The sequence below is a fragment of the Martes martes genome, assembly GCF_963455335.1.
Source record: "Martes martes genome assembly, chromosome: 3".
Classification (NCBI taxonomy): domain Eukaryota; kingdom Metazoa; phylum Chordata; class Mammalia; order Carnivora; family Mustelidae; genus Martes; species Martes martes.
In genome coordinates this window covers 56,768,218-56,793,653 of record NC_137890.1, presented here as the reverse complement: position 1 = coordinate 56,793,653, position 25,436 = coordinate 56,768,218, and the positions used below count along the sequence as shown (strand labels likewise).

The following is a 25,436-nucleotide window of genomic DNA, read 5'->3' as shown; positions in this document are numbered from 1 at the left end:
AAATCGAAAACTAATAAAATAGAAAATAAAAACCTAAAAAAGTTGGTCACTAAAATTAAAAATTGATCTGACAAAAATATACACAGTCAAAACAAACTTTTAAAAAAATGAATAAAGGAAAACAAAATTCATAGCACCAAGAATTAGAAAGGCAAACCAACTACAGATACAGTAGAAATTTTTTAAAATTTAAAAAAGCCCTCCTTATTTAAATATTTAGGTTGGTCTCCTGGACAATTCTCTAACAACTATCTTTAAGACTATGAAACTCTCCCAAAGGGCAAGGAATACAATCAAGCATCATTAATGTTTGACAAGGTAACAAAAGTGAAAATGCCAGGCAAACTATAAATGCCACAGAAATAAATTCCACTAATTTCTACTATTCTTATGCATGAACTGGTGTGGCTGGGGGATAAATCACTTTCCTGTTTCCCAACTAAAGTAAAGGGTTGTTGAAGGACCCAAATATGATGGTGTACCAGCTAAATCCTATTTGGCTATTAAAAGATGATGATGATGATGATGATGATGATGATGATGATGATAAAGAAGAAGATGATTCCAAAAATCCACACCCTCCTTGTTGCATATACACTCCTTTTCTCGTTCCCTCTTCTTGATGACAGTACTTGTTATAAGAGCTGGCAAACTGCAGTGTTCTTAGAGGAAATAGAATAAGTTGATTGTTGATAGAATGGCAATGTTTCAAAGGGTCTTCATCTGTCTACTTAGAAAAATAAATGTAACTTGCATCTTGTTCATTTGGGCTTGGAGAAAAAACTCAGAATTACTATAAACAAAACATCTGTATAGTCAATTAGGAGTAGGTATTTACCCCATTTTTGGAGGGAAAATCTGTAGCACAAAGATCTTAAGAGCTCCATTAAGATCAGAAATAGACCTGAAAAAAACAACACATTCTGACAGTGCTCTAGCCATCAAAGCCATAATGTCCCTTTTGTGTCTCTCTGTTCCTCTGTTTAATACAAACACTGATCTAAAACAACATCTGTGATCAGGTGACATGCATAATGGAAAAATCCTCTTTGGAAGTCTTGCCAAGTATGAACTCTACTAAAAGGAATGGAATCTGCTAAGAAATATCCTACTATTAACTCACTCACATTTAGCAAAACCCATCAACAACCAATGCCAATGTACATAATTTTATAGGTACTGCAAAATATAAATTTTTAGGGATGACTGTCTCTAGGTTCTGCCTTGAGAACAAATGCTCAGTGAGCACACTAGAAAAAACAAGGCTTAACACACACACTGCTGCTAGTGCAACCAATGACCCAGTGGTCACTTCAACTACAGCATTCTACAAAAAACATTTTCAAATTTTAAGATGATGCTTCCAAATTCCAACATGGTTCACTGTGTTTCGGTATCTTCCGTCTGATCTGTCATTTCATAGAACACAACCTAGCTACCCCAGACCAGTTCCAAAATATATCATTTTCCCTTTGAAAATACAGTAAGTTCTTCATAAAAGGATTTGGGATAGAAGTTTGTCTTGAATTGAATTGAACAAAACTCCTCCCCTTTTCCAGGGTAGGAAGACACCGTCAATTTTCTCAGTTTCTAGAAAGAATAAATGCTATCTCACAATTGAGACCTTCTTCAGAAACATCAGTGCAAGGAGAAGTGCATTTCTTGGGGATAAAACTAAAATTCTTAAGAACTAAGAAAATCAATTTTTAGTTTACAACAAATACATAAAATCTGTGCTTTCTGAGACAACTCTTACATGCTAGGTACTCCTCCGATCTTTCAAATAGCAAGATGTTCTTAGGATTAGAGATTATTTCTCAGAATGACCCCTCCCCAAAGGAATGTGGGGATACAGGTTACATGGCGATCAGGAACTTGGCTCTTTCTGAACATTGTTTAGCAGCCAAAAAGGATGCCAGGCTTTAGAAAAAGCATCCAAACCAGATTCCTTTTATGGTGTGATAACATTTTGTTCAATAGGCTGCCTTTTTCTTTATAGGCAATGCCTCAGAAACTACTCCTAGAGACAGGAGCTCCTTTTTAATTTTTTTAAAGATTTTATTTAATTATTTGAGAGAGAGAGTGCAGGGGGAGGAGCAGTGGGAGAGAGACAAGCAGACTCCATGCAGAGCACAGAGCCCAAAGTGGGGCTCGATCTCAAGAGCCTGAGATCATGACTGAGCAGAAACCAAGAGTCAGACGCTTAACAGACTGAGCCACCCACATGCCCCAGGGGCTTCTAACGAAGAACCCAGCTCTCGTGCTGTGTGTTTCACTGTCAGGAACTAAAACCACTCACCAAGAGTTCTGGAAGTAGTACGATCAAATGCTGTAAAGAACTTTCATTTTTTAGCAGCTTCTATTCCTGAACCTCTCTGAGACCTAACTTTTCAAAAGCTGAAGTCCTTATTCTAAGACTGATCGCACCTCTCTGGTCCTAGTCAAGAGTTTTGCTGCCTTGGGTTGTTCTATTTTCCCGAGGTACCTTTTCTTCATGGGTCTCATCATCAACAACCTCTCCAGCACCTTAAAATAGATTTTAAACTTTGTAACACGGCTTTCCTGTGGTGCTCAGGTTCCAAGTGTTTGTTCCTATGTAGGAACAGGTCTTGCTTAATCATTTTTATTGTTCTTGGCCACATTTCTGGGATTAAGACACTTTACAACAGGAAGAAACACAGTGGCACCTACACTAAACACACATAACCTTTTGTTGTGAATACCAAGACGCAAAGATTAAAAGCCCAGAGCCTTCAAACTCAGGCTACGTAAACAGCAATAAATTAGTGTTTTCCACGAATCTGACATTCCTACCGTGTGGGGAAATGCCAAAGTGTTTTTCACTGTATTGCACAGCAAAGGGTTTTATTTTGCAAGTCCTAATGAAACCCATCTCTGGTCTAAGACAGGACTTGGGTTTCTGGCACTAAGTAGCCATCTGACATTTAAAGATAGCATCTGTGAGAGATCCCACCAGCCGAAAAGCCGTATAGGCAGGGGCATATCACCACCACCACCAACAGCTTCATTGTCATGGGTATCACCACAACCATCAAATACTTCTGGTTGTTTAGCCCATCAGAATACCCACTATCACTCACAGTAGCATCACATAGCATCCCGCCTGCTTTGAAACCAACAAAACTAGCGATTTCCCCATGTGACTTATTAAAAAAGAGAAAAAACTAAAAATACAGCGAGACCATGCTTAATTTTAAGTATAGAAATATGAAATCTGGGGGCACCTGGGTGGCTCAGTGGCTTAAAGGTGCTGCTTTCAGCTTGGGTCATGATCCCAGGGTCTTGGGATCGAGCCCTGCATTGGGCTCTCTGCTTAGCAGGGAGCCTGCTTTCTTCTCTCTCTCTGCCTGCCTCTCTGCCTACTTGTGATCTCTATCTGTCAAATAAATAAATAAAATCTTTAAAAAATGAAAAGAAAGAAAGAAATATGAAATCTGTGAACATTTGAAAAGCAGTTTCTCTGCATTACTTTATCCCACAGCTCTTTATTCGTAGTTAATAGAAACAAGAGGAAAAACCCCTAAGTACCACAAAAGAGAAAGTATTTCCAGGTACTTATTTATAAAACCTGATGAACTTGCCTATTTGTTAAAGCTGTTTAGAACATGCTATGGTTGATACAGTCTACCTTAAGTGTATGCCTAAAAGCAATTTCATTTTTCTTTAATTTTTTGAAACTTATACAGATTTTCTCTGGTACATCTAAATTGGTGATAATGCCATGATTTGATAATATGCTTCTGTCTAGAAGATAAGCTCCTTTCCTTGGCAGAGTATGCAACTTATCACAGGAAAAAAAAACAAAAAACAAAAAACACTTCACTGAAGACAACCTGGTAATTTGTCTATAAGTTAGTATGTCTGCAGCATCCTGAGTCCCTCTGCTTCCTTTTCAAGTAAACCGATGGGCAGCCTCTTCTCCAGAAGCTCAAGTTAACCAGAGTCCACCATGCCCCTCCACCATACCCAAGAAGAAATACATATTATTTCACTGACTTAATTCTTATGACAGGCAGAAAAGATCTGAAAAGGTCATAACACTCGGTCCTAGTATCGAGGAGGGGACATATGTCATGATCACACACAAGGACAATATTCTACATGTCCCCCTGGTCAGCAGCTGGAGGGTGGCTGGAAGTGGGGTAGGAGTTTGAAACAGAAAGAACTCACGAAGACACTACTATCATGCGAATGACATCGCTCAGCATCTTAGAAGAGTTAACAATTTCGTAGGATGCCACTGGTATTTTCTAGACATTATTACATACCTGCAAATAAGCAGACGTGACAGTCATCTACTATTTTATAAGCAATAATGGATCCTTTAGACAAATAAAACATTCCACTTCAAATCACTATCAAACAGAGAAATAACTCAGTTCCAAGGGTCCAATTCTCAGAAGACATGTTCCCACCAAACCTATAAATCAGGAGTTAAAGGCTTTACAGTTGAACAAGCTGCCATCTTCGTGGTCATTTCAAAGCTTGCCCTATGTTATTATTTTATGTTACACATTTATATTCATGAAATAAACTCAAAAGAGGTATCAAAAATAATTATGTGTGTGTGTGCGTGTGTGTGCATATAACTTGTCTTTGAAAGAGTTTAGAGGATATACATATGCCTGCCTGCCTTCTTTCCTTCCTTCTTTTTAGGGAGAGAGAGAGAGAGTACATGAGCAGTGAGGGGGGCAGAAGGAGAGGGAGAGAGAAAATCTTAAGGAGGCCCATGCCTAGTATGGAGCCCTTCAAGGGGCTCAATCTCATGACCCTGAGATCATGATCTGAACCAAAATCAAGATTTGGTTGCTTAACTGACTGAGCTACCCAGACACCCCAAGGATGTCCATACATTTTTCAGATACCCTGATAGAACTTCTCTGAAAAGAAAGACATAATATATTTTTAAATTTTCTCCATGTAGTTATCAATTCCTTTGAAGAGTCAGGATTCAACACTACAGAATATGTCTTAAAGCACAATAATATTAAAGTAGAGATGTGAGCAAAGAAAACACAGAATAAAAGTGACCTATATAAAGGGAAGAAAACATAGAGGCAAACAAGGAATTAAACAGAAAACACTGCTTAAAGAGCTTCAACAAAAAAAAAGAAAAAAAAAAGAGCTTCAACAGTCCCTTCATCTATTTTTTCTTCCTATCAGCTAGGAATTCACCAAAAATTATTTACAATATACCCACACGGTTCCTCTTCAGCATCCTCAGTCCCAATGGCTCTCTCTCTGTTCTTGCACTAAAGGATCCTGAAACCCACACATCAATATATCCTTCGTACCATCTGAAGATAGCAATATTATTCTACTCTCGACTGAGCCCAACGTGAAAATCATCACACCAAAACCAATCATATTAGTGCTTTTAAAGTGTAAGATAAATTTTAAGATTACTTCACGTTTGTAGAATTTTATAGTTTGTATCATACCAGAAGAGAGATCTCATCTATACCCAGCAGTTTCTCATTGTATATGGACTTCATGTAACAGTACAAACTTACATCTCCCCATGTGTTGCACGTAGGACTACTGGAGGTGAAAAGCGTTACAGCAGGACAGACCTAGGTAATTAAACACACCAACTGCATGTGCTCTTGGGATACTGCCTCTATGCAGGTTTGAATTAAAGGGCAGATGATTCAGGGAAATAGTGAACCAAACCCAACAGACACCACTCCATTGGCTCCATCAGTCAACTCCAAGGTAAGGAACATTGTGCTGTTGCAGAAATAATTTAGATTGTCTTATTCAGGGAAACTCAAAAGGGTCAGATGAATTAGAAACCTGGAGAAGTGGAAGGTAGTTCTATAAGCCTCTAGGCTATGCTAACAGTAACTTACATCCTATTCACTAACCCACTTCAAAACATGACTAGGATTGTTTTTTCACTCCTAAGAAGGATATGCACACCTAATGAAACACAGTGGAAACCCATTTTTGACCGCAAAGAAAGCAAGAGAAGACCCCAACTCTCAATGGCCAACCATAAGCCAACCAACAAACCAAAAAAAAAAAAAAAAAGGACATTATTATCATAAGTTAATGGCTCCGTCTGGTTCATTGGGAATTTGGCATGTTTGGCATGTTTGTGACACTACAGCAGCCCTTCTAATCAGGTGTTGCTCTTAACACACTAAGATCATGCCACTGACATGGGTAGAGGCTTTGCTCCAGCTTGAACTCTGGAACCTTGCATTCACAGTAGAAATAGATTTGATTTAACAGTTCCTCGCTCTCTCCTGACATTCTGTGTGAATCAAAGATTTAGGAGACAAGGAACCAAAATCTGTCCAGAGCAGTGGACAGTTACAGCACAAAGTCTAAAACCTGGGCCTTATAAAAGCTGATTTTCTTAACTTCAGGGCTGCTCACGGGTGTTAATATGTTACACCGTGTGTGCATAATTAGGGAATCAGTATAGCCCACTGGCCCGTCCTCAGCAAATGCTGACCTAATTGAATGGGGTCAAAGACAGCAAACTTCGTATCTTGCTGCGGTTGCTCAGTGCTCTTGAATTTTCCCAGGTGGCCAAAAGGGAACAGGCTCAGACAGTACTAAGTAGCAAATCCAAACGTACAAAAACTCCCAAAGACCAGCAAGGCCCCAATTTGTCGCAACCCTCAAGTTCTTTCCTCATGTCCTTTAGCCTTCCACCGCCAAAAACTACATCAATACATGAAGACAATATACCAAGCACCAAAAAAACCAAAAAACATAAATGATACCACATAAATTACTGTAAAAAAAAAAAAAAATCTTGCCATACTGATATTCTAGCACCGAAAACAACAGCCCTACTAATTTATTATGACAGGTAGTTCTTAAATAATCTTAGATAATAATCTTAAATAAATAATCTTAAATAATCAAAGGGTGATCAGGATTTGCAAAGAGAAAAAAAACTTATAGAAATGAAAGCACAGTTAATTGGGGTTTATTTCACTGAATTTGATTACAATCCTTAGAAGTCAACCTACCTCAAGTTTAAGTAGGTCAGCATCTGCAGATTAATGATGGCCTCGGGAATGACTCTGATGCAATTATGATACAGATTAAGAATTTCCAGTGATACGAAATGGCACAATTCCATTGGGACTTCGACCAGTCTATTTTTAGATAAATCTGTGAGAAAAGGAAAGAGTATTTTGTCAATAAATCTTCAACATGACCCAGTACAATTATCCACTACCAACACTTTTTTTTCTTAACATATTTTAAAATAAGCATAACCTAAATGTAGATGAGCATTTTCATTCCTTGTAGCTCTGTTACTCCAGGGCTGATTTCTTTTTCCTGGCATATTACCCAATTCATATGGGAAAGCAAAAATATTGCTAGAACAGTTTTATCTCTATATTAATTTGTAAATACAAGCCAAATAGAAGAGTAACTGAATCAATATTTACTTTCCATTCTCTCTAAAAATTATTTCAAAGACATTCTCCCCTAGGCAAGCATGAAAACTGTATCCTTCAGTCTTCTCTGAATACGTATCTTTACCATAATATTTATTTAATTCAATTTTGCTTTCATAACATATGTTGTCTCTTGGGACATTATATCCTCTGCAAACACACACATAGTAGATACTAAATAGATATTGCATTCACTGGAATAACTGAGAACCTACAATGAACAAGCCCAAAACAGATCAACTGTGTCTCTCTTAAGGACAGGCAATGTGCAGGCCACATGACCAGCCATAAAGCTGGGCTCCCTTCCTCAAGTGTACCAAAGACTATAATAATGGAGGTCTACAGAGCAGTGTAAGCAAGCATTATGGTTTACAATACCACCATCTCAACAATAAAAAATGGAACAGTCCTTAATGTCTAGATCTAGGAATGGCAGACATAACTGTCAAATACCGTAGAACACCAACCATGAGAAAAGAGCTACCACTGTCAAAAACAATAAGTCAACATTACTGATATCACCCTTCATCAGGAGGGACTCAATCAGTATGACCTGAAGATGTTTATTAAATATCATGTCATATATACTTAAGGAATCACATTCCTTTAAAAAAAAAAAAACACAGAAAATTTAAATAGGTCAATACAATAATGAAATAAAAGTCCAAGGGCTATCCTCCTGACTACTCTTCTGAGAAATAAATACATAAATAAACAAAGACAGACCTAGATGGCTTCAGAGGTGAATTCTAAGCAGGTTTAAAGGGACAATTCCGATAAAATTTAAACTATTCCACACAAAGTAAAAGAAGGAAAGTTTCTAAATACTTATTTAAACAGTAAGGTATAATATTGATACCAACACCTAACAAAGAAAATACACAAAAAGAAACTACTTACGCATCTCCCTTCTACACAAATACTTATGCAAATCTTAAATTTAAAAATTAGCAAATGGAATTGAGCAGTATACGAAAAGATCAACATACTATGAATATGAGGTGAAGGCAGATGCTCAACTCTCTGAGCCACCAGCTGCCCCTAATTGATTAACTTCAAAAAGTGAAGCCATCACAGCACAGGGACAATGCGTGGGAAGTTTGCGTTTATGATCTTAGAATGGAGAAAGTCTTCCTATGAATGGCATAACGCAAGACTGATAAATTCAACACATTAAAACAGAACTTACAGCATTCTAAAACAAACACAACTCCAGCAAAAACATACATGACAATCAAGGAACGAGGGGCAGGTGAGCAGTCCTACAGTTCATAAGCCCAACAGGTTAATTTTTTATACAGTCAATGATAAGAAGTCTGAAACACAGAAAAAAAAAAGGACAGAAGGAAGCAAGGAAGGTGGGAGAGGAAGGAAGGGAGGGCATGGAGGAAGGGAAGAAAGGAAAGAAGAAAAAAGAACCGATGGCTCACAGGAAAGGAAATACAAATGGCTCTTAAGCATATGAAAAAATGATCAACCTTACTCACATTAGAGCAATGAAAATCACAGCTACATGGGAGAATACTTTTCACGCATTAGACTAGTAAGTATCAAAAAGTTTGGTGAAAGGCACCTGGGTGGCTCAGTTAATAAGCGTGTGCCTTTGGCTCAGGTCATGATCCCAGGGTCCTGGGATCAAGCCCCACATTGGGCTCTCTGCTCAGCGGGAAGCCTGCTTCTCCCCCTCCCTCTCCCCCTGCTTGTGTTCCCTCCCTGGCCGTCTCTCCCTCAGTCAAATAAATAATAAAATCTTAAAAAAAAAAAAGTTGTTTGTTTTGTTTTAAAGATTTTGTTTATTTATTGACAGACAGAGATCACAAGTAGGCAGAGAGGCAGGCAGAGAGAGAGGGGGGAAGCAGACTCCCTGCTGAGCAGAGAGCCCGATGCGGGGCTGGATCCCAGAACCCTGGGATCATGACCTGAGCCGAAGGCAGAGGCTTTAACCCACTGAGCCACCCAGGCGCCCCCAACAAAAAAGAGACTGATGAACACATTATAATGCTGGGGAAACGGTGATGAAATGAAGAACATGTTAGCAATATCAATCAAAATTACAAATGTACATATTTCATTCAACCTAGAAATCCTTCTCATCTACAGATAAACTCATATGTGTATAACTGACATATTTCTTAACATGGTTTGAAAGAGCAAAAGATAGGGAGCAAGTTAAACATCAGTGGAGGTCTGATTATATATTAATATGGTATTAATAAATATAAATAAAACTAAAATTAAATCGATAAATAAATACTAGCATAATATTAATATTTCATGTGGTGGGATGTAATATTAAACACTATACTCCATAATGCAGCGATGATACAATGCTGTCATTAAAATGAACGAAGCAGCTTTATGTGTGCTGATTCGGTACAATCTCCCAGACATGTTATAAATTTCTTTTAAAAGCCTGGCATAGAACCATGTATATAGTATTTCTATTTTTAAATGAATATTTACAAAGTTGTAAATAGATATGGAAATATAAATAGATTATCTGTTAGAAGCTGCAAAAGGAACTGGTAGAAGTGGTCGTTTCTGTAGAGAGGGTTTCTTGTACAGAGGAGGGGCGTCAGAGGGAGAGCCCCCCACCATACATCCTGCTGTACCTTTAGAAATGTGAATGCATTGCTTACTTGATTTTGCATACAGAAACGGATTCAATATATAATAGGTACATGTGTTATATATATTGTATATAAACACATATGTGCATATATACACACACAGATACACGCACACACATAAATATATTCTCTACACACAGAATTTTGTTTCATTTGAAAGAGAGATAAGAAGCCAGAGCAAACCGTGAAGCCCCATGCTCTTACTGAAGGGAAATACAGAGACAAGCTTTTCGTGAATGTTTAGAACCTCAACGGAAAACAATTCCACAAGCCTCTTACATTCTTTCTTCCTGAAACTCTTTACTAGACATGGCAGTCTGCATGTGCTACGATGCTGGAAATCTGCCCAGAAAACTTTTATGTGCTGTTTCCTTTAGGTTTGACTCAAAGAAAAATTCTACGGAGGTTCCAGTTTACATTCAAAACTTGACCTTTCCTGAGAACTGCGAGAACGAGACCATCAAGTTGAATGTTTCGATAACTACTTTAAATAATAATAATGTTTTTATTAGTTTCAGTGTCGCTCACACTTTTTTTAAACAGAAGGATATAGGGGTTTTTGTAGAAATGCTGTCATGTAACTTTTATAAACCTTTTAAAAGATCATGGGATAGCAAATCAACAGTAGAAACCGCTCCAATCAGAGAGCAGAAGACCAATTCTAAATTTACAACCGCCTGAGATGTTTGCGGAAGTTACTCAACTTCCCGGGTCACTGTTTCTGAATAGGTAAAACCCGAGTATATGCAACTGGATCAATCCTAACATTCTTTTCAGATCTAAGATTTCTATGAATAAAAAGTATTTAGAATTCAAGTATTTTCTGTCAAAATAGTCAGAATCCAAGTGATTTTGTTTCCTCGTGATAATCAATAGCAGCGGTTGACACAAAAAGTTATAAAGTACAAACCCACATATAATAATTACTGGCACATCTTTTTGACAAATTTGTCCTTTCATTGTAAAATCTATATTCTTATCAGATAATCTAATTTTTAAAAGCACTCTGTTTTCAAACTTGGGGACAATGCTCCATGGTCCACTTGGAGCCTGACACGGGGCTCGATCTTATGACCCGACCTGAAATCAAGGGTTGAGGACTTAACCAGCTGAGTCAGCCAGGTGTCCCTTTAATCCTTGTTTTTAACTGAGCTGTTCTCCATCTATTTTTTCAGGAATCCTTTTCCTGAAAGGACTCTGGCTATTCATTACAAATGAAGTTACAAGCAATGGGCATCTGCCCTGCCTGAGCCTACTACATTGCTAGTCACGTGAACAGAGCTCCAACTGTGAGTGAGAATTTTCCCATGCAGTGTGCTTCCTATCATCCTGAATTCGTGTTCCAGTTTCCACAAGAAAAGGGAAGAAATTGATTACAGAATCTGCACACAGCTCAGACTCTTTCAATGCCTAAATAAAAAACAGTTGCCTAAACCAGCATTGTTGAAGTTAAAACAAAGCTGAAAAATGAACCAAAAAAAAAAAGAGAAAAAGAGAAAAGCTCTCCTTTCTTATTTAAGTTCATTAACCATATGATGGATTATTGACTTATTTATCAACATACACTCAGGACATGGTTTCTGGAGAAGTGAAAAACACAGAGGCTTACTTTTAAGGAATTTATCATTTGAAAAATGAGATGAAGCAAACCCAGAATGAACCATAATGTAAGATGTTCTACTTGTGCTGAAAAGGGAAAAGGTACATATAAGGAGCTGAAAGCCAGGTGGGTAAATCACATTACCATCCGTAAAGCATGTCTTTTTGCCGCACACTGTATCTGGAGTTTTGCATCTAGTACCTCATTTAAACCACCCCAAGGAGCTGTGCTCCCACCATCTGAAGAAACGAGACTCAGAAAGCCTGCATGACCTGCCCAGAGCCACAGAGATAAGCAGTTACACTCACACCTAAGGACATCTAACTATAGGACCTGACAGAGTTCCTCGCACGAGACCACTCTTTCTCCACAGAACAATGCCAGCAAGACCATGATGTGTCCCTCAGCCAGCTTATTAGGAAGATATGGCAATTAATCTTCACTGCATTTTTATTTGTCCAAAATACAGCCAAAAGAAAAGCGGCATGTTCTGTGTATAGACCCAGAGGGGAAGACAGTTATAAACACGATGTTCAAAAAATAAAGTACTGAAAACAATATGTCAGCTAATGGGCTAAATTCTGGAAACAGCTCCCGGAAACTTGGTAAGTAGAAATCCTGGCCTCATCCGCTAATTACGCTAACCCTACGTAAGCACTCTGTTCACTGAAGAGTTTAGAACGGGTTTTCAAAGACATGACTTACTTTCCCTACTTGTCTCTGAGTATCATTTAATTTTGAATTAACTTTACTATTGGAAGACAGAAAAAGGCTCCCAAAACCAGGTAATGTGCTTTCCTGTGCTTTCCTCAGGCTAATGCAGACATCACTTTGCATCGTTGAGTGTCCACAAGCACCATGGGAAAGCTGTCCAAAAGGGCTGAAGTCAGTCTGGATTATGCTGTTTTGACTTTGATAACCCAGAGCAGATAATCCAGTTATAAATACTGGGGGAGGAAGCAGGGAATGACAGGCCAATTTGTTCAAAATCTTTCTGTTAGTGGGAAAAAAAAGAAATAAAACAAAATCTGATCTTTCTTGAAGAAGGAGAAGGAGAAGGAAGAGAAAGAGAAGGAGGAAGGGGAGGAGGGGGAGGAGGAGCAGAAGAAGGTGGGGAGGAGGAGAAGGAGGAAGAAGGAGGAAGAAGAAGGAGAAGGAGGAAGAAGAAGAAGGAGGATGGGGTCAGGACAGGGAGGAGGAGGAGGAGCAGGACCAGAAGGAAGAAACCTAGGACTTAGCTGTAATGAAACAAGTAAGAGGACAGTCAATTCACAGTGTGCACATAGATGTGAGCATCCCTAACTTGGCCTTTGAAAGGGCAGAGCCATGACAGAAGCCTGGCCATCCCCCCCACTACTACAGACAGACCAAGGTGGGGCCAGTGAGGGTTGTTGAACCCAGGAAGACAAAAAGAACAAATACTCATAGACAACAGGCAAGTGTGAAGAAAGCCAATCCAATCTTCATCTTGTAATACAACCAAAACCAGCCGGGCAAATGGGTCAGGAGCTCTGAAATGACCCAGTAAGTTCTGAGCGACAGGTAAGTAAGTTTTTAAATTTAGGAAGAGGTAACTGTAGATGAGGAATTTGTGTTCATTTTTATTGTTTATCGGTCTAATTCTGTTATAAATATAGAGGGGTACCACCTCTAGAGCAGGAGAGCTCGTGGGTTGGCCGTTTTCCTAAATAAAATGTTTGCCTAGTGTTTCTCAGCCTTGTGGGCACACTGAAATCACTTAGACAGTTTTTAAAACCCGGAAGCCCAGGGCCTATGGCCATAAATTTTAGGAGGTGGCTCTGGCATCAGGATTCCCCGGATGTCCAGTTGTTTCCCTCTATTCCAGGGGAAATTCCTTTGTGTAGATGATCCCACCTCTCAGGTTCCCTACCTAAACCAAGTCTGTCCAACAGGTGGCGCTGTCCTAGGGACAGACAAGGGGGCCCAGGAGGGGCCTGATTTGGAGAGCCCACTGGTACCTTTACCATGAATCCTAATTTGGGAAAGAAAACCTGAGCTGATCCAGAGATAACTGTTAGCCAATCAGATTATTATTCTAAATTCCTCCTCAACTAGTTTTTGATACAATCACAGCAGCAAAAATCCGACCTGGAAGGGAATTTTATGTATTATGAGTTGGCTATCATCATAGAAATTTAGATTTTTTTTTCTCCTTGATTTCTCACCATAATCTAGTGAGGCAGGTGCTGTTATAGCTCTCAGTTACGTGTGGACACTAAGGCCCAGAGAGGTTAGTAACTTGCCTGAGGATACAGAGCTAGGAAGCAAGAAGTAAACCAGTAGGTATGACACTTTGGAAGCCTTGCTCTGAACTGTTTTCGATTCTGCCTCATAGGACTGCAATGTGCGAAAAGTCAATTGTTCATATGGGTAACTCTTGTCTAAAAAAAAAAAAAAATTAACAGATCCATTTCAGATGCCCGATCAGGAGACATACAATGACCTCACAGCCCCGAACGAAAAGTGACTTCTGACAAGGTGCCAATTATTTTCTCCAGAAAGAAGGACATGTGTCACATGGGCACCTCGTTTCCCACCCTGAGCTAGATGCCGTCCTTCTCTGCGAAGCCCCCCTGGGGGCCAGCCCTGCCCTGCAGAGTGAGGGACGCCACAGCTCCGTGCAACACAGCCGGGCAGCCAACCGGAACCCCAGAGCCACGTCCTCCCCACGTCCGCTGCTTAACTGAACCATCGACATGAAAGCCGCGCAGCCAGAAATAAAACAATAAGTTTCACCCGAGCCAAAACAAGCTTTGCAAATCCCTAAAATAAAGTAGCCCACTGAATGAAAATAAGCAGGGGAGGGTGGAAAAACAGTCGCTGGAATCTGGTGTGCAGTCAGCACCATCAGAAGCGCGATGTTGTTTTTGTATAAAAAAGGAAAGTGGTGCCTCAGGAGGACCTGGAGGAGGCCAGCGGTCCAGGAACAACATCCTGAGCGATCAGCCGCAACAGCCAAGGAGCAGCTGCGCCGGCAGACCGACGCTGCTGCAAAGCTCACCTGCAGGGTCTTGCTCTCCCATCAGGCGAGAAGGCCTCATCTTAGAGTGACCATCGCGCCCAGCTCCACAAGACCAAAGGATGTATTTTTCAAGCTGAACGATACACATGTTATCATGAAAGTTTAAAGTTTGGAATGTTAGCCCCAAGCATGACGCTGCAATAAAATCGGGTTGAATGAGTTTTCTTCACATAGAAATCTAAACTCCTACCCACCAACCAGAGCCTGGGACCTACTGTCTTCCTAATACTGAGGAGGGATGCTCTGTGCCTGACCATCACCACCCTCTTGGTTGGTCATGCCTGGGACTACCATGCAGGGACCATCCTTAAGCAGAAGCATGGTCTGGGAACACGTGTCCTCTCTGGACAGTCCCTCCCTCCTTGCACCTAGGTAGGCAGGGGTCTCTTTAGAAGAATCTCTGCTGTATCTTTCTGTCCCTTCTGAACTTTCCCCCATCTCCCCCGCTCCACAATGCCCCCGGGATCTGACTGCCCCTCGCTTCAACTTTTCTCTTGGCACAGACCGCCTACCCGGCCCCATGACTCAGCACCCATGGGGGTACTCCCGGGCACCTGCCCATTTGGAAATGCACTCAAGCAAGGGCATGCTGCTTTCGGTTGTGAAGCAGAGCCCCTGGGCTGACTCATCCTGACTCTGGAGATGAAACCACCTGATGCTTCCAGGGTTAAAGGGACAGAAATAATAAGCGGGTTCATGAAAGTTCTGAGGGAGTTGGTCAAAATCGCAGGCTACATCTCTAGCAGATCAAGAACAACAACAACAAATCTTATCAAACAGCAGAGATGAGTTGAGTAATTCCTCAGTATAAGCCATGAGTCCTCCCTGACCATCTATTTAAAGTCTCAAATTCTGTCTTAACCTCCTCACTCTAGTCTACATTTTCTCCTTTTCTTAGCACTTAAATAACCTCCTCAAGAAACATACCATTTATCCTAGTATTATGGTTACTACTTTTCTCTTTCTCCCTACTAGAATGTAAGTCCTGTGAGGGTTGGGATTTTGCATGGTTTAATGGTATACACTAAGGGCTTAATAAATACTGTTTGAATGAATGGAGTAGGAAAGCAGGTTCTTAGGTCAGACAACTTGAGTTCAAATCCTGGTCCCATCACTCAGCTGTGTGGACTTGGAAATAATTATTTAATTTCTCCATGCCTCCATTTCTTCCTCTGTAACATGAGGATAATAACGGTTCCAGCCCCACTGAATTACTGGGAGGATCACATGAGATGATTGATACCTCTAAGTCTTCTGAGCAGCTCCTGGCACAGAGTGAAGGCCTCTAAGCAAAGTCTCTATCATTAGGCTAGCTAATGCTGGGTTCTGAGTATTTCTAGTGAGAAATAATACTGCTTGGGCTGGGAAGGAGTTTAAAACCTAACTGACAAGCTCATGAAGTAAACCATACACATAAATGCTTCATGATAACAGCAAATCTTAGATAAAAGACTAAAAAAATATAGTGTATTTTGAGTGAAAAATTTGTAAGTTCATTGGAAGGTTTCCCTTTCCAAGGCTGCAGGAAGAAATAAGAAACAGAAATTAATTTTGGTAAGTGCCAAAAAGCACCTAGTGTCAGATTAGACTCCTGGTGCAGTGGTTTTATTAGTGGGTGATACCTGTAAGCCCACAAAGTGCCGAGAGGTAATGACGTATAGGTGGCCTTTTACTAACAAATGCATTACTGACACATTTAGCAAAAACTGATTTATTGTACCTCTCCAAAGCACTGCCAAAAAAAAAAAAATCAGGTTATCGATTTTTAAAAGAACAGCATAGATGTGTGTGGTGGAGGGCAGGATGGGCAGGGAATTTCTGCTCCAAAATATAATCATTTCACTTAAAGAACCTCTACAAAGAGATTTTCTACTCTTCAACACAATTCTAACAAATGCTATTTATCACTGTTCCAGCCCCACAGCATTTTAGAAACAACAAACATGTAAGGAAAAGAGAGACAGCTGTAAGAAAGTACATTTCTTAAAAGCAAGAGTAATGAATGTTGAGATCGACCTACATTTTCAATTTTAAGTACTTTTAAGTTAAAAAATTTAAACTGCAATGGCAGGGACCAGAGACAAGAACATACTAACAACTCCAAACAATCCAGCGGTAGTTTGTCTACTTGAGGATTAAACTGCATTTCAAATATTCTGTTGAAGACAGGAGGGAAGTGTGTCCTTAATTCTTTTTGTGTTCTCTTGTAAAGTTACTCAAAATGAAAACATTTTTGGTGGGTGCAGCCTCTCTGTCATGACCCATACCTTTGTGACTCTGAGGAGCTAAGGCTTCATTGCTCCACGAATCACATCCCATTTGCTTGAAGACAACTTTGGTCTCAGAGACGTAATAACAACAGCCCCTTGATGGTAATCATCTTTAAAATGGGACCTACTAATTTGAAGGGGAGATACTACTTTTCCTATAAAACACGAATGCTTTAAGTGGCCTAATTTGCAATGTCCAAAAGATGGCAAGAGCCCAGATGTCCACCAGGGGATGAGCAAAGAAGCAAAACGGGGTGTACGCACACAGTGCGATAGGATGCGGCCTTGACAAGGAAGGAGGGTTGGACACGCACTACAGGGTGGATGCAACTTGAGGACATTTTGCTAAGGGAAATAAGCCAACCACAAAAAAGACAGACACCGTATGATTGCACTTGTAGGAGGGGCTTGGCGTGGTGAAGCTCAGAGAGACAGAAAGTAGAAGCGTGGTGGCCAGTGGGGAGGCAGAAGGGAGAGCTATGGCTCAGGACTACACAGATAAAAACCCTGTGAATTGATGGCGGTGATGGCTGCACCCCGCGAGTGTCCCAAACTACACACTGAGACACGCTTAACGTGGTACATTTTCCGCTGTAGGTTATTTTTATCACAGTTGGAAAAAACCACATTTTTTCCAAAATGGCCACAAAAGGCAAACATTATCCTAGAACATGAAATTCCCCAGAATGCCAGAAATGACTAAGCCTACAGGGGCTGGCAGCCTGAGAGAAGGGGGCAGCTCTGGACAATGATACAGGGATGGTGTCGTGGACAGCGTCATGCAGCTCTGTGACCGAGCACCACCTCACAGTTTTCTCTGGCTCCATCCATCCACCTGCATGTACGTTGTCCCACTGGCCGCCGGCGCCAAATGTGTGCTTGACTCACTTGGGCCCCATCCCCACTGGGAAGGAAAAGTGAAATGATGTGTATAGAGCAGCAGCACCTGAACTCGCAGAAGACGGTTCCGGAAGGAAATAGAGCTAGGACAGCTTCTGCTGTCACAGGCTCACAGCACAGAAAGGAAGAGTCCTGCCTTTCACAGTAAGAGAGGTATGAGAACAGGCTCCATCACAGATTAGCACAGGAACAGGGATCCCCTGGGGTGCAGAGGAGCCCAAATGAGACACTGCATGGGGCTCTGCTGTGGACAGGGCTCCTGAGTCCCGGGGCAGGGGACAGGGAGTGCGGGGGACCAGCCCCACGGCTGGGCAGACCGAGCAGCTGCTCAGATGCTGTGAGGGGAGGGCAAGGACCTCGGGTTCTCTGCGCTGCAAGAGGGGGGAGCTTTTCCTGGGGGGGCTCTAGAGCTCAAAGACCCCTTCACTAAAGCGCGTGGTTAGTATTCAAAACGTAGCAAAGGGCTTGTTGCCTGACCAAGGCTGAGCCGTTAAGGACAGTCACTTAGCAACTGGTTCATGGGTAGTCTCTGTCTCACTGTAACTAGAGGAAGACGAGTTGCTAGTCAGTGAGGGATCTGGAAAGTACTGCCAGAGGAGTAATCTGGGGAAGGCAAAGGAGGTGAGGGCTCTAAATAGGGACCTCATGCACGCCCACCTTCCACGAGAGTGCTGGAGCCCGAGGCAGGGAGCGGACTCCGCATCCTTGGCAGAGAGGGGGGGAGAAGAGAGAGCAGAAACTCGGGACTCTGTGGTCCCAGACTTGCCTGAGTTTTATCATCATTCCAGGCTCGCTATCAAGACTGAAACAACGCGCTGTTGTGAGTTGATGATTACATAAATACTGAAACTCTCAACCATGAAAGAAAAGTTACTTGCTGGAGAGAAAGCCCTTTCTCATAACAATGACCGAGCGGTAACATTTTTCTACGATTTTTACCTTTGTTGGAAGCTTTTGAAATCAAATATATAGTGAAACAGTCCATTTAACCTCAGTTCACCATAATCATCAGTTCATCAGATTCCTTTATTACGTTCTTTAAAAATAGCAAACAAAACCATTAAGAAAAGTGAATACTACCCCCCAAAGATAAAACAGACGGAGTGCTTCTGTACTTTACATAGTACTTTCACATATATTTTTGATTTGGTCTCTCCCATTAAAAAGAGCCTTTTAGGGGTGCCTGGGTGGCTTAGTTAAATATCCAACTCTTGATTTGGACTTAGATCATGATCTCAGGGTTGTGAGATCGAGCCCCAAGTCAGGCTTCACTCTGGTGTGAAACCTGCTTAAAATTTTCTCTCTCTCTCTCTCTCTTGTGTCCTCTGCTCCTGCCCCGAGAAGAGCCCTTTAGAGGCAAATGAAATGTTATTATTTTTTCTACAATTTGGTAAATGATCTCAGTAATGAGACCATGTAAGATCTTTAACTATCACAGATAAGATAACTGGGAGACTTTCTAAATGGCACGAAAATGTATTGGTACATTTTAAGAGAGTTCAAGATAAAGAAAGGAATCTTTCCTTTTATTAACTATGATGTAAACTGCAGCTCTACTAGCCAAACCATCCGTTATTCAAGTTTTCCAAGTACTTGTGTTAAGTGAGTAGAAGGAGGGTAAGAGCCATCATTTGGAAGTAGAAATCGTACAGAATTCAAAATTTATACCATATGGTGTTATTAATTATCCGTAGTTGGTTAATCTCAAATGAGGCAAAATTTCAAAAGCCATCCACAAGTTTCAACATATGCTGGTGAGGTCGAAGGAGGACCACAAACTATCCAAAAAAACTTGACCACAAACTTGACCACAAACTATCCAAAAAAACCTCAAAGATACTATCAGTGATATTTTTAAGATATGAATCAGGAAATCTAAAGCTACTGTAACATTTAAATGGAATAGTCGATATGAAAACGAATTTTACGTTTGCGTCTATTTGAAAATCCATAGGAATTTTCCAGTGCATAAGGGAACCAGTGTTTTTACTACTAATGATAGTTCATGTGTACAAGAATGTTCAGAGCAGCCTAAATTATGATTTCATTTGTATGTGTTTTTTTTGAAAGCACACACCTCGTGTTGGGGAATTTTAAATTCAGCTTTGTTCATCTTTTAGATAAAACAAGAACTTGAAATTTCAAGTGAAACTTAGACACTATTAGGAGAGGGAAATGGACAATGAATTATAATCTTCTGTTTGGGAGAGTATTTTTTCTCTACAGTCATTCAACAAATATTTGTGCACCGGCTCCGTGAGCTCTGGCAAAACGCCTGCCCTCTGGAGCGTACGTTCAGGTGGGGCGACCTAAACAAAACTAACAGGGAGAATACAGAGTATGTTAGATGGTGATAACATGCTAGAGAGAAAGAGCGAGTAGAAAGTATGGAGGAGGGGGCCTGCAATTTTAAACAGGGTGACCAGGGAGGACTCACAGATCAGGTGATGTTAGGTGAAGAGCTGAAGGAGGTCAAGAGAATAAGTCAAGGGCACATCTGTGGGGTGAGCCTTGCACTCGGGGTCAGCAGCAAACTGAAAAGCCCGAAGCAGCACAGGACGGTGGACTGTGGGGACACCAGCGACGCTGTGTGGCTCCAGCAGAGGGAACCAGGGTGAGAAAATCAGAAACTGAGGCCAGGGAGCATGCCATAGGGGAGCAGACCAAGCGGGGATCTCGGTAAGGGGAAGATGTGGCATTTACTGGCCACTGGAAGGTTTTGTGCAGGGTCTCCTCCCCTCTTAAAAGAAGGATCTTACTAGATGTTGTGTTGAGAATAGCTTGTGAGGGAGCAAGGACAGGGACCCAAAGACCCTGCAAAGGCTCCTGCAATAGTCCAGGCCAGGTAAGACTATGTGGCTAGACGTGAGCCGCAGAGCAGAAGAGGCAGGAGGTGGTGGGTTCAGGTCATAACCCTTTGAAAGGAGAGGTAAGCGAATTTTCCGTTTGGATGTGATTTTGAGAGAAAGGGAATAGTCAAAGATGTCTGCAGATGATGGCTCCGGAAGTGAGAGTGGCGTTGTCATCCCAAGATGCGGAAGCCTGTGGGCAGACACTGTGGGGAACACTGAGAGAGCTCATTTTGGAGACATCAGTGTTGAGACGCCCAGCAGGCGCGCACGTGAAGGTATCAGGTGGGGAGATACACCTGTCGGGAGCCCAGGGCACATATCTGGGCTGGAGATACAAACGGCAGGAGTAGTGAGAGCAGAAATGACACTTAAAGACAAAACTAAGATTTCCAAGGGGTTCGGTGAAGGTGGACAAGAGGGCCCAACCCTGAGCCCCAGAGGCATCCCGAGGCACAGAGGTGGGAAATGAAAAGAAGACTAAGAAAGAGGTCTGTGAGGAAGGGGGAAAACCCAGGCAAGTATGATCTCCTGGAAACCAGGTCGAGCAACTGTGTCAAGGAGGAAGGAGTGCATCCCCTGTGCCCCGTGCTACTGCTGGATCAGATCAGCCCAGAGCGGAGCAATGACTGTTGTACCTAGCCCGGTGCAGGTCACAGGTGACCTTAAGACATGCTGGGGGCACATGGGAACAAAAGCCCGACAGGAGTGGGTTTAAGAGAAAATGGAAGGACTATTTAAAGTAGTTAAATTCATACCATTTGAAAGTAGAACAGTGGTTGCCAAGGGCTGGGGGAAAGGGGGAAATGGGGAGTTACTGTTTAGTAGGTACACAGTTTCAGTTCTGCAAGATGAAAAAGTTCTGGAGAGTGGCCTCACGAAAAATGGGAATGTATTTACTACTGGTCTTCACCCTTAAAAATAGTTAAGATGGTAAGTTTTAGGCTATATGTATTTTACCACAATTAAATTGTTTTTAATTTAAGGAATGAGAGAGAGTATGGAAGGAGAAAAATAAGTTACAATGAGTTTAAGCAAATCAAAGAGCCTGTGGTAGAGGAGAGCCAAGAAATGGGATAGAAGCCGGAGGGAAGGTCCTATCAGAGGAAGAAATACCAGCATGTTTGTATGCTGATGGGGATTACTTGGTGAAAGGGGGGAAACGGGAATCAGCAGAGAAATGAGACAATAAAGACAGTGGTGTTTTTCAGAAGGGGAGGGGGAGCTCAAGTATCGGTCATGGCCTTCCAAAGGAAAATGGACAATTCTTCTCTAGCAGAGGGGGTTAGGCAGTGGGTATGGGCACAGATGCAGATACCTGAGTAGAGGGGGCGGAAACAGCAGAGAAGGAGAGAGGAGAAGATATTAAAAGTTTAAGGAAAGACAAAGTATGAAGTAGCTAATAAGAAAGCGGGAAAGTGAATGCACTTGACAAATGCAGAATGACAGCCATGTGACATTCAGGGCCCACTTGAAATGTGTGGGCATGAACAGGAAGTGAGACCACTGGGATGGCCACAGTCCTATGGATGCCTGAGAGAAATATATGTCTTTCACTATTAACTCGGTCTTGTTCAACCTCAGTACCTCTGCCTATCAACAAGCTCAGTCTGGAAATGTAAAAGAAGTCCTGCCTTATATTTTTCAGTTCTGATCCCAAGCACATATATAACTGGAAAGAGCCCAGCAAAATCGCCCATGTAAGCTTGCTCAGCGGGAAGTCACAGATGCTGGAGGGAGACTCCCGAGAGCTGTGTGGCACCTTCCCAATCCCTTTCCACACCAGGGAAAACCCTCCACACAGTCACTCTCTCACTCAGTCATTTACTGGCTGTCCTCTACAAGACAGATACACCATGCCCAGTATTGTATACAGTGATGTGAATTTAAGACTCAATTCATAACCTCGAGTGATTTACGGAGTCCAACTGGGAAGGTAGAGAAATGAACAAAAGAAAACATACAATGGATTAGACCTACATTTATCAGCATGGTTAAAAATAGCAATTCTGGGGGTGCCTGGGTGGCTCAGTGGGTTAAAGCCTCTGCCTTCGGCTCAGGTCATGATCTCAGGATCCTGGGATCGAGCCCCGCATCGGGCTATCCCCTTAGCAGGGAGCCTGCTTCCCCGTCTCTCTGCCTGCCTCTCTGCCTACTTGTGATCTCTGTCTGTCAAGTAAATAAATAAAATCTTTAAAAAAAACAAAAACAAGCAAACAAACAAAAATACCAATTCTGTCTGAAAGCTTGAAAAAGGATTCAGGACCTAGAAGCTGAATCTCCAGACAGGTGGATGGAGACCCCCAGGGCAGAGGGGATAATTCATTCCAGGCTAAAACACGCAGCCTGGATGAAGAATGCACAGATGGAGAAGTGTGTGGAGGAAGTGTGACTGGCATTATGGCCGAGGCACATGGAAGTGATGTTGAACAGGGATCCATGGAAGCAGTTGTTCAATCGCAGCCACAAAAATCCAGGTAAGAAATGAGGAGGGTTTGAAGTAAGGTGAAGAAGTTGATATAGAGAAGCGGACACCATCATCACCATCCTCACCACCACCACCACTGTCACCATTATCATTAGGAGGGAATGGACAGGGGAGACACGTATGAGGTATAACTGGCAGAGCTTAGCAATCAGTTAAATACAGAAAGCGAGGAGAAAGAAAGATTGAGGGCATCTCGGGATTTCTGTCTTGGATAAATGCCTGGAAACTTGCTACTTGCTCAAAAGGAAAGCTGGGAAAGAAACAGGGGAGTGGTGGGTAAGAAGAGTCATGGTGACCTTAGTTAAGATATGTATGGAGCAGCCAAGCAGAGTGGTCTGTTGGTCACTGGACAGAGGGTCTGGAGCCATGAGAAAGGCCTTGGTTAAAGTGTAGGTTTTTGTTTTTGTTTTTATTTTAAGATTTTATTTATTTATTTGACAGAGAGAGAGAGATCACAAGTAGGCAGAGAGGCAGGCAGGGGAGGGGGGAAGCAGGCCCCCCACCAAGCAGAGAGCCTGATGTGGGGTTCGATACCAGGGCCCCGAGATCATGACCTGAGCTGAAGGCAGAGACCCAACCCACCGAGCCACCCAGGCACCCCTAAAGTGTACTTTTGAAAGACATCAGCATATAAATAAGGAGTTGCCATACATGATGTCACCCTGGAAAAATGTGAAAAATGAGGAGAGAAGATGAACTAGAAAACAACCTTCTAGACGCTGCTACCATAAAGCAATGCCTTTCTCTTTTCCATCACAAATTCTTGAAACCTAAGGGCTTGGCTCCACGGCCCAAGCACCATGGTGAGTCCTGGAATTCAGACTTCCTGAACCAAAATCCAGTGTTATATCCATGACAGCACTCTGACCACATGTTTATTATACAATTCAGTGATAATGATGGTATTATGCTGATACTCTGACCAACTGTGCGTAAGGTGTTAACAGCATTATTTGCTACATTGTCACTCACTTGTTAGGAACCAATCATGATCCATGCTTTAGAAATGTGTATTCCTCCTTCGGGTCACTACCAATTCCTAAAACAACAAAAATACTGAAGGCTAAACTATGAAGGCAGTTGAAAAGTTTGACTCCTTCCAGAAATACTTCCTTAGGCAATTTTTTTTTTCTTAGCCCCCAAAAATACGAAACAAAGAGTGAACTGTCTACAAAGTGCCTGGTTTTCCCATTTTTAAAGTTCACATTTAGCTAGGACAGCACAGATAAGAAAGACATTTTTGTGATGGTGACTGAGTATAGTATACTCTATTGTAGGAACATGAATTTTAAGGCTGGAAATAGTTTATTTCGGATGATTTCCGCATCCTTTTTTACAGATCTAGTTGGAAGCTCCTTGTTGAACTAAAAAGTAAAAGACTGTTGTACAATCTTTATTGTACAAATAGAGACTGTTTTTATAACTTACCAGAAAGTATAACAGAAATGTGATTTATCTAACTTATTTAAGAAAATATATTAAACTGGTATATTACTTTCACACACATCATTTCTAAGAGATTTAAATGTAAACAAAATGCTTCTTTTCTGGAAACTTCCCTTCTCCCTCTCATTGTGATCACATGATCTACTCATCTAGACTTCATGAAAACAAATAATTGTTGCTATCATTTTTTTTTAAAGTAAGAGCTTTTATCAAAGGCTCTGAAAAGAGTTAGTGTTTGTGGAATACAGTCAGAAGTCCACCCTCTCTAAGCCTCTTGCATTATGCTTTAACCGTGAAAACTAAACAGGTTTTATCTTTTCATTATTAATTGCTTTGCAAACAATTTGAAATCTAAGTCTTGGAAAATCTCTTCTTCTCCTGGAGCTCCAAGTACATGTTAGTCTCATGCTAAAGTGGACACAAGAATGAGGCAAAATTCCAGTGTCTGCACTGAGAATTCTCTAGGCCTCCACATGGATTCAGTTGCCACCATCTACCCTTTCACATAATACACGCAACAGACATAAGGACACCAAATGCAAGTCAACCAGGACGATGTGTTGTCATGGCCACTAATCACCACTGAACACCTATGGTAGCCTGGAAACACTGAGTGTCTTCTAGAGACTCAATGATTGTCTCATAAAAACTTCATGGGTGTGTTATCCCCACTTGCAGATAAAGAAACTGAGACACAAGGAGACACAATAATTCCACCCATAACACAAAGCCACATAGCGGCCCAGTCGGGAGTGTGCTTAA

The 25,436-nt window shown here is 41.5% G+C and overlaps 1 protein-coding gene across 4 annotated transcripts in view; it reads right to left on the bottom strand.

Moving 5' to 3' along the window:
• LRCH1 (leucine rich repeats and calponin homology domain containing 1) overlaps positions 1–25,436 on the bottom strand; it is a 195,538-nt gene that overhangs the window by 93,592 nt on the left and 76,510 nt on the right. For all 4 annotated transcript variants that reach the window (XM_080798073.1, XM_080798076.1, XM_080798074.1 and 1 more), the window contains exon 2: positions 7,011–7,155. In XM_080798073.1, coding sequence (XP_080654199.1) covers positions 7,011–7,155 — 145 coding nt within the window. The remainder of the gene's footprint in view (positions 1–7,010; positions 7,156–25,436) is intronic.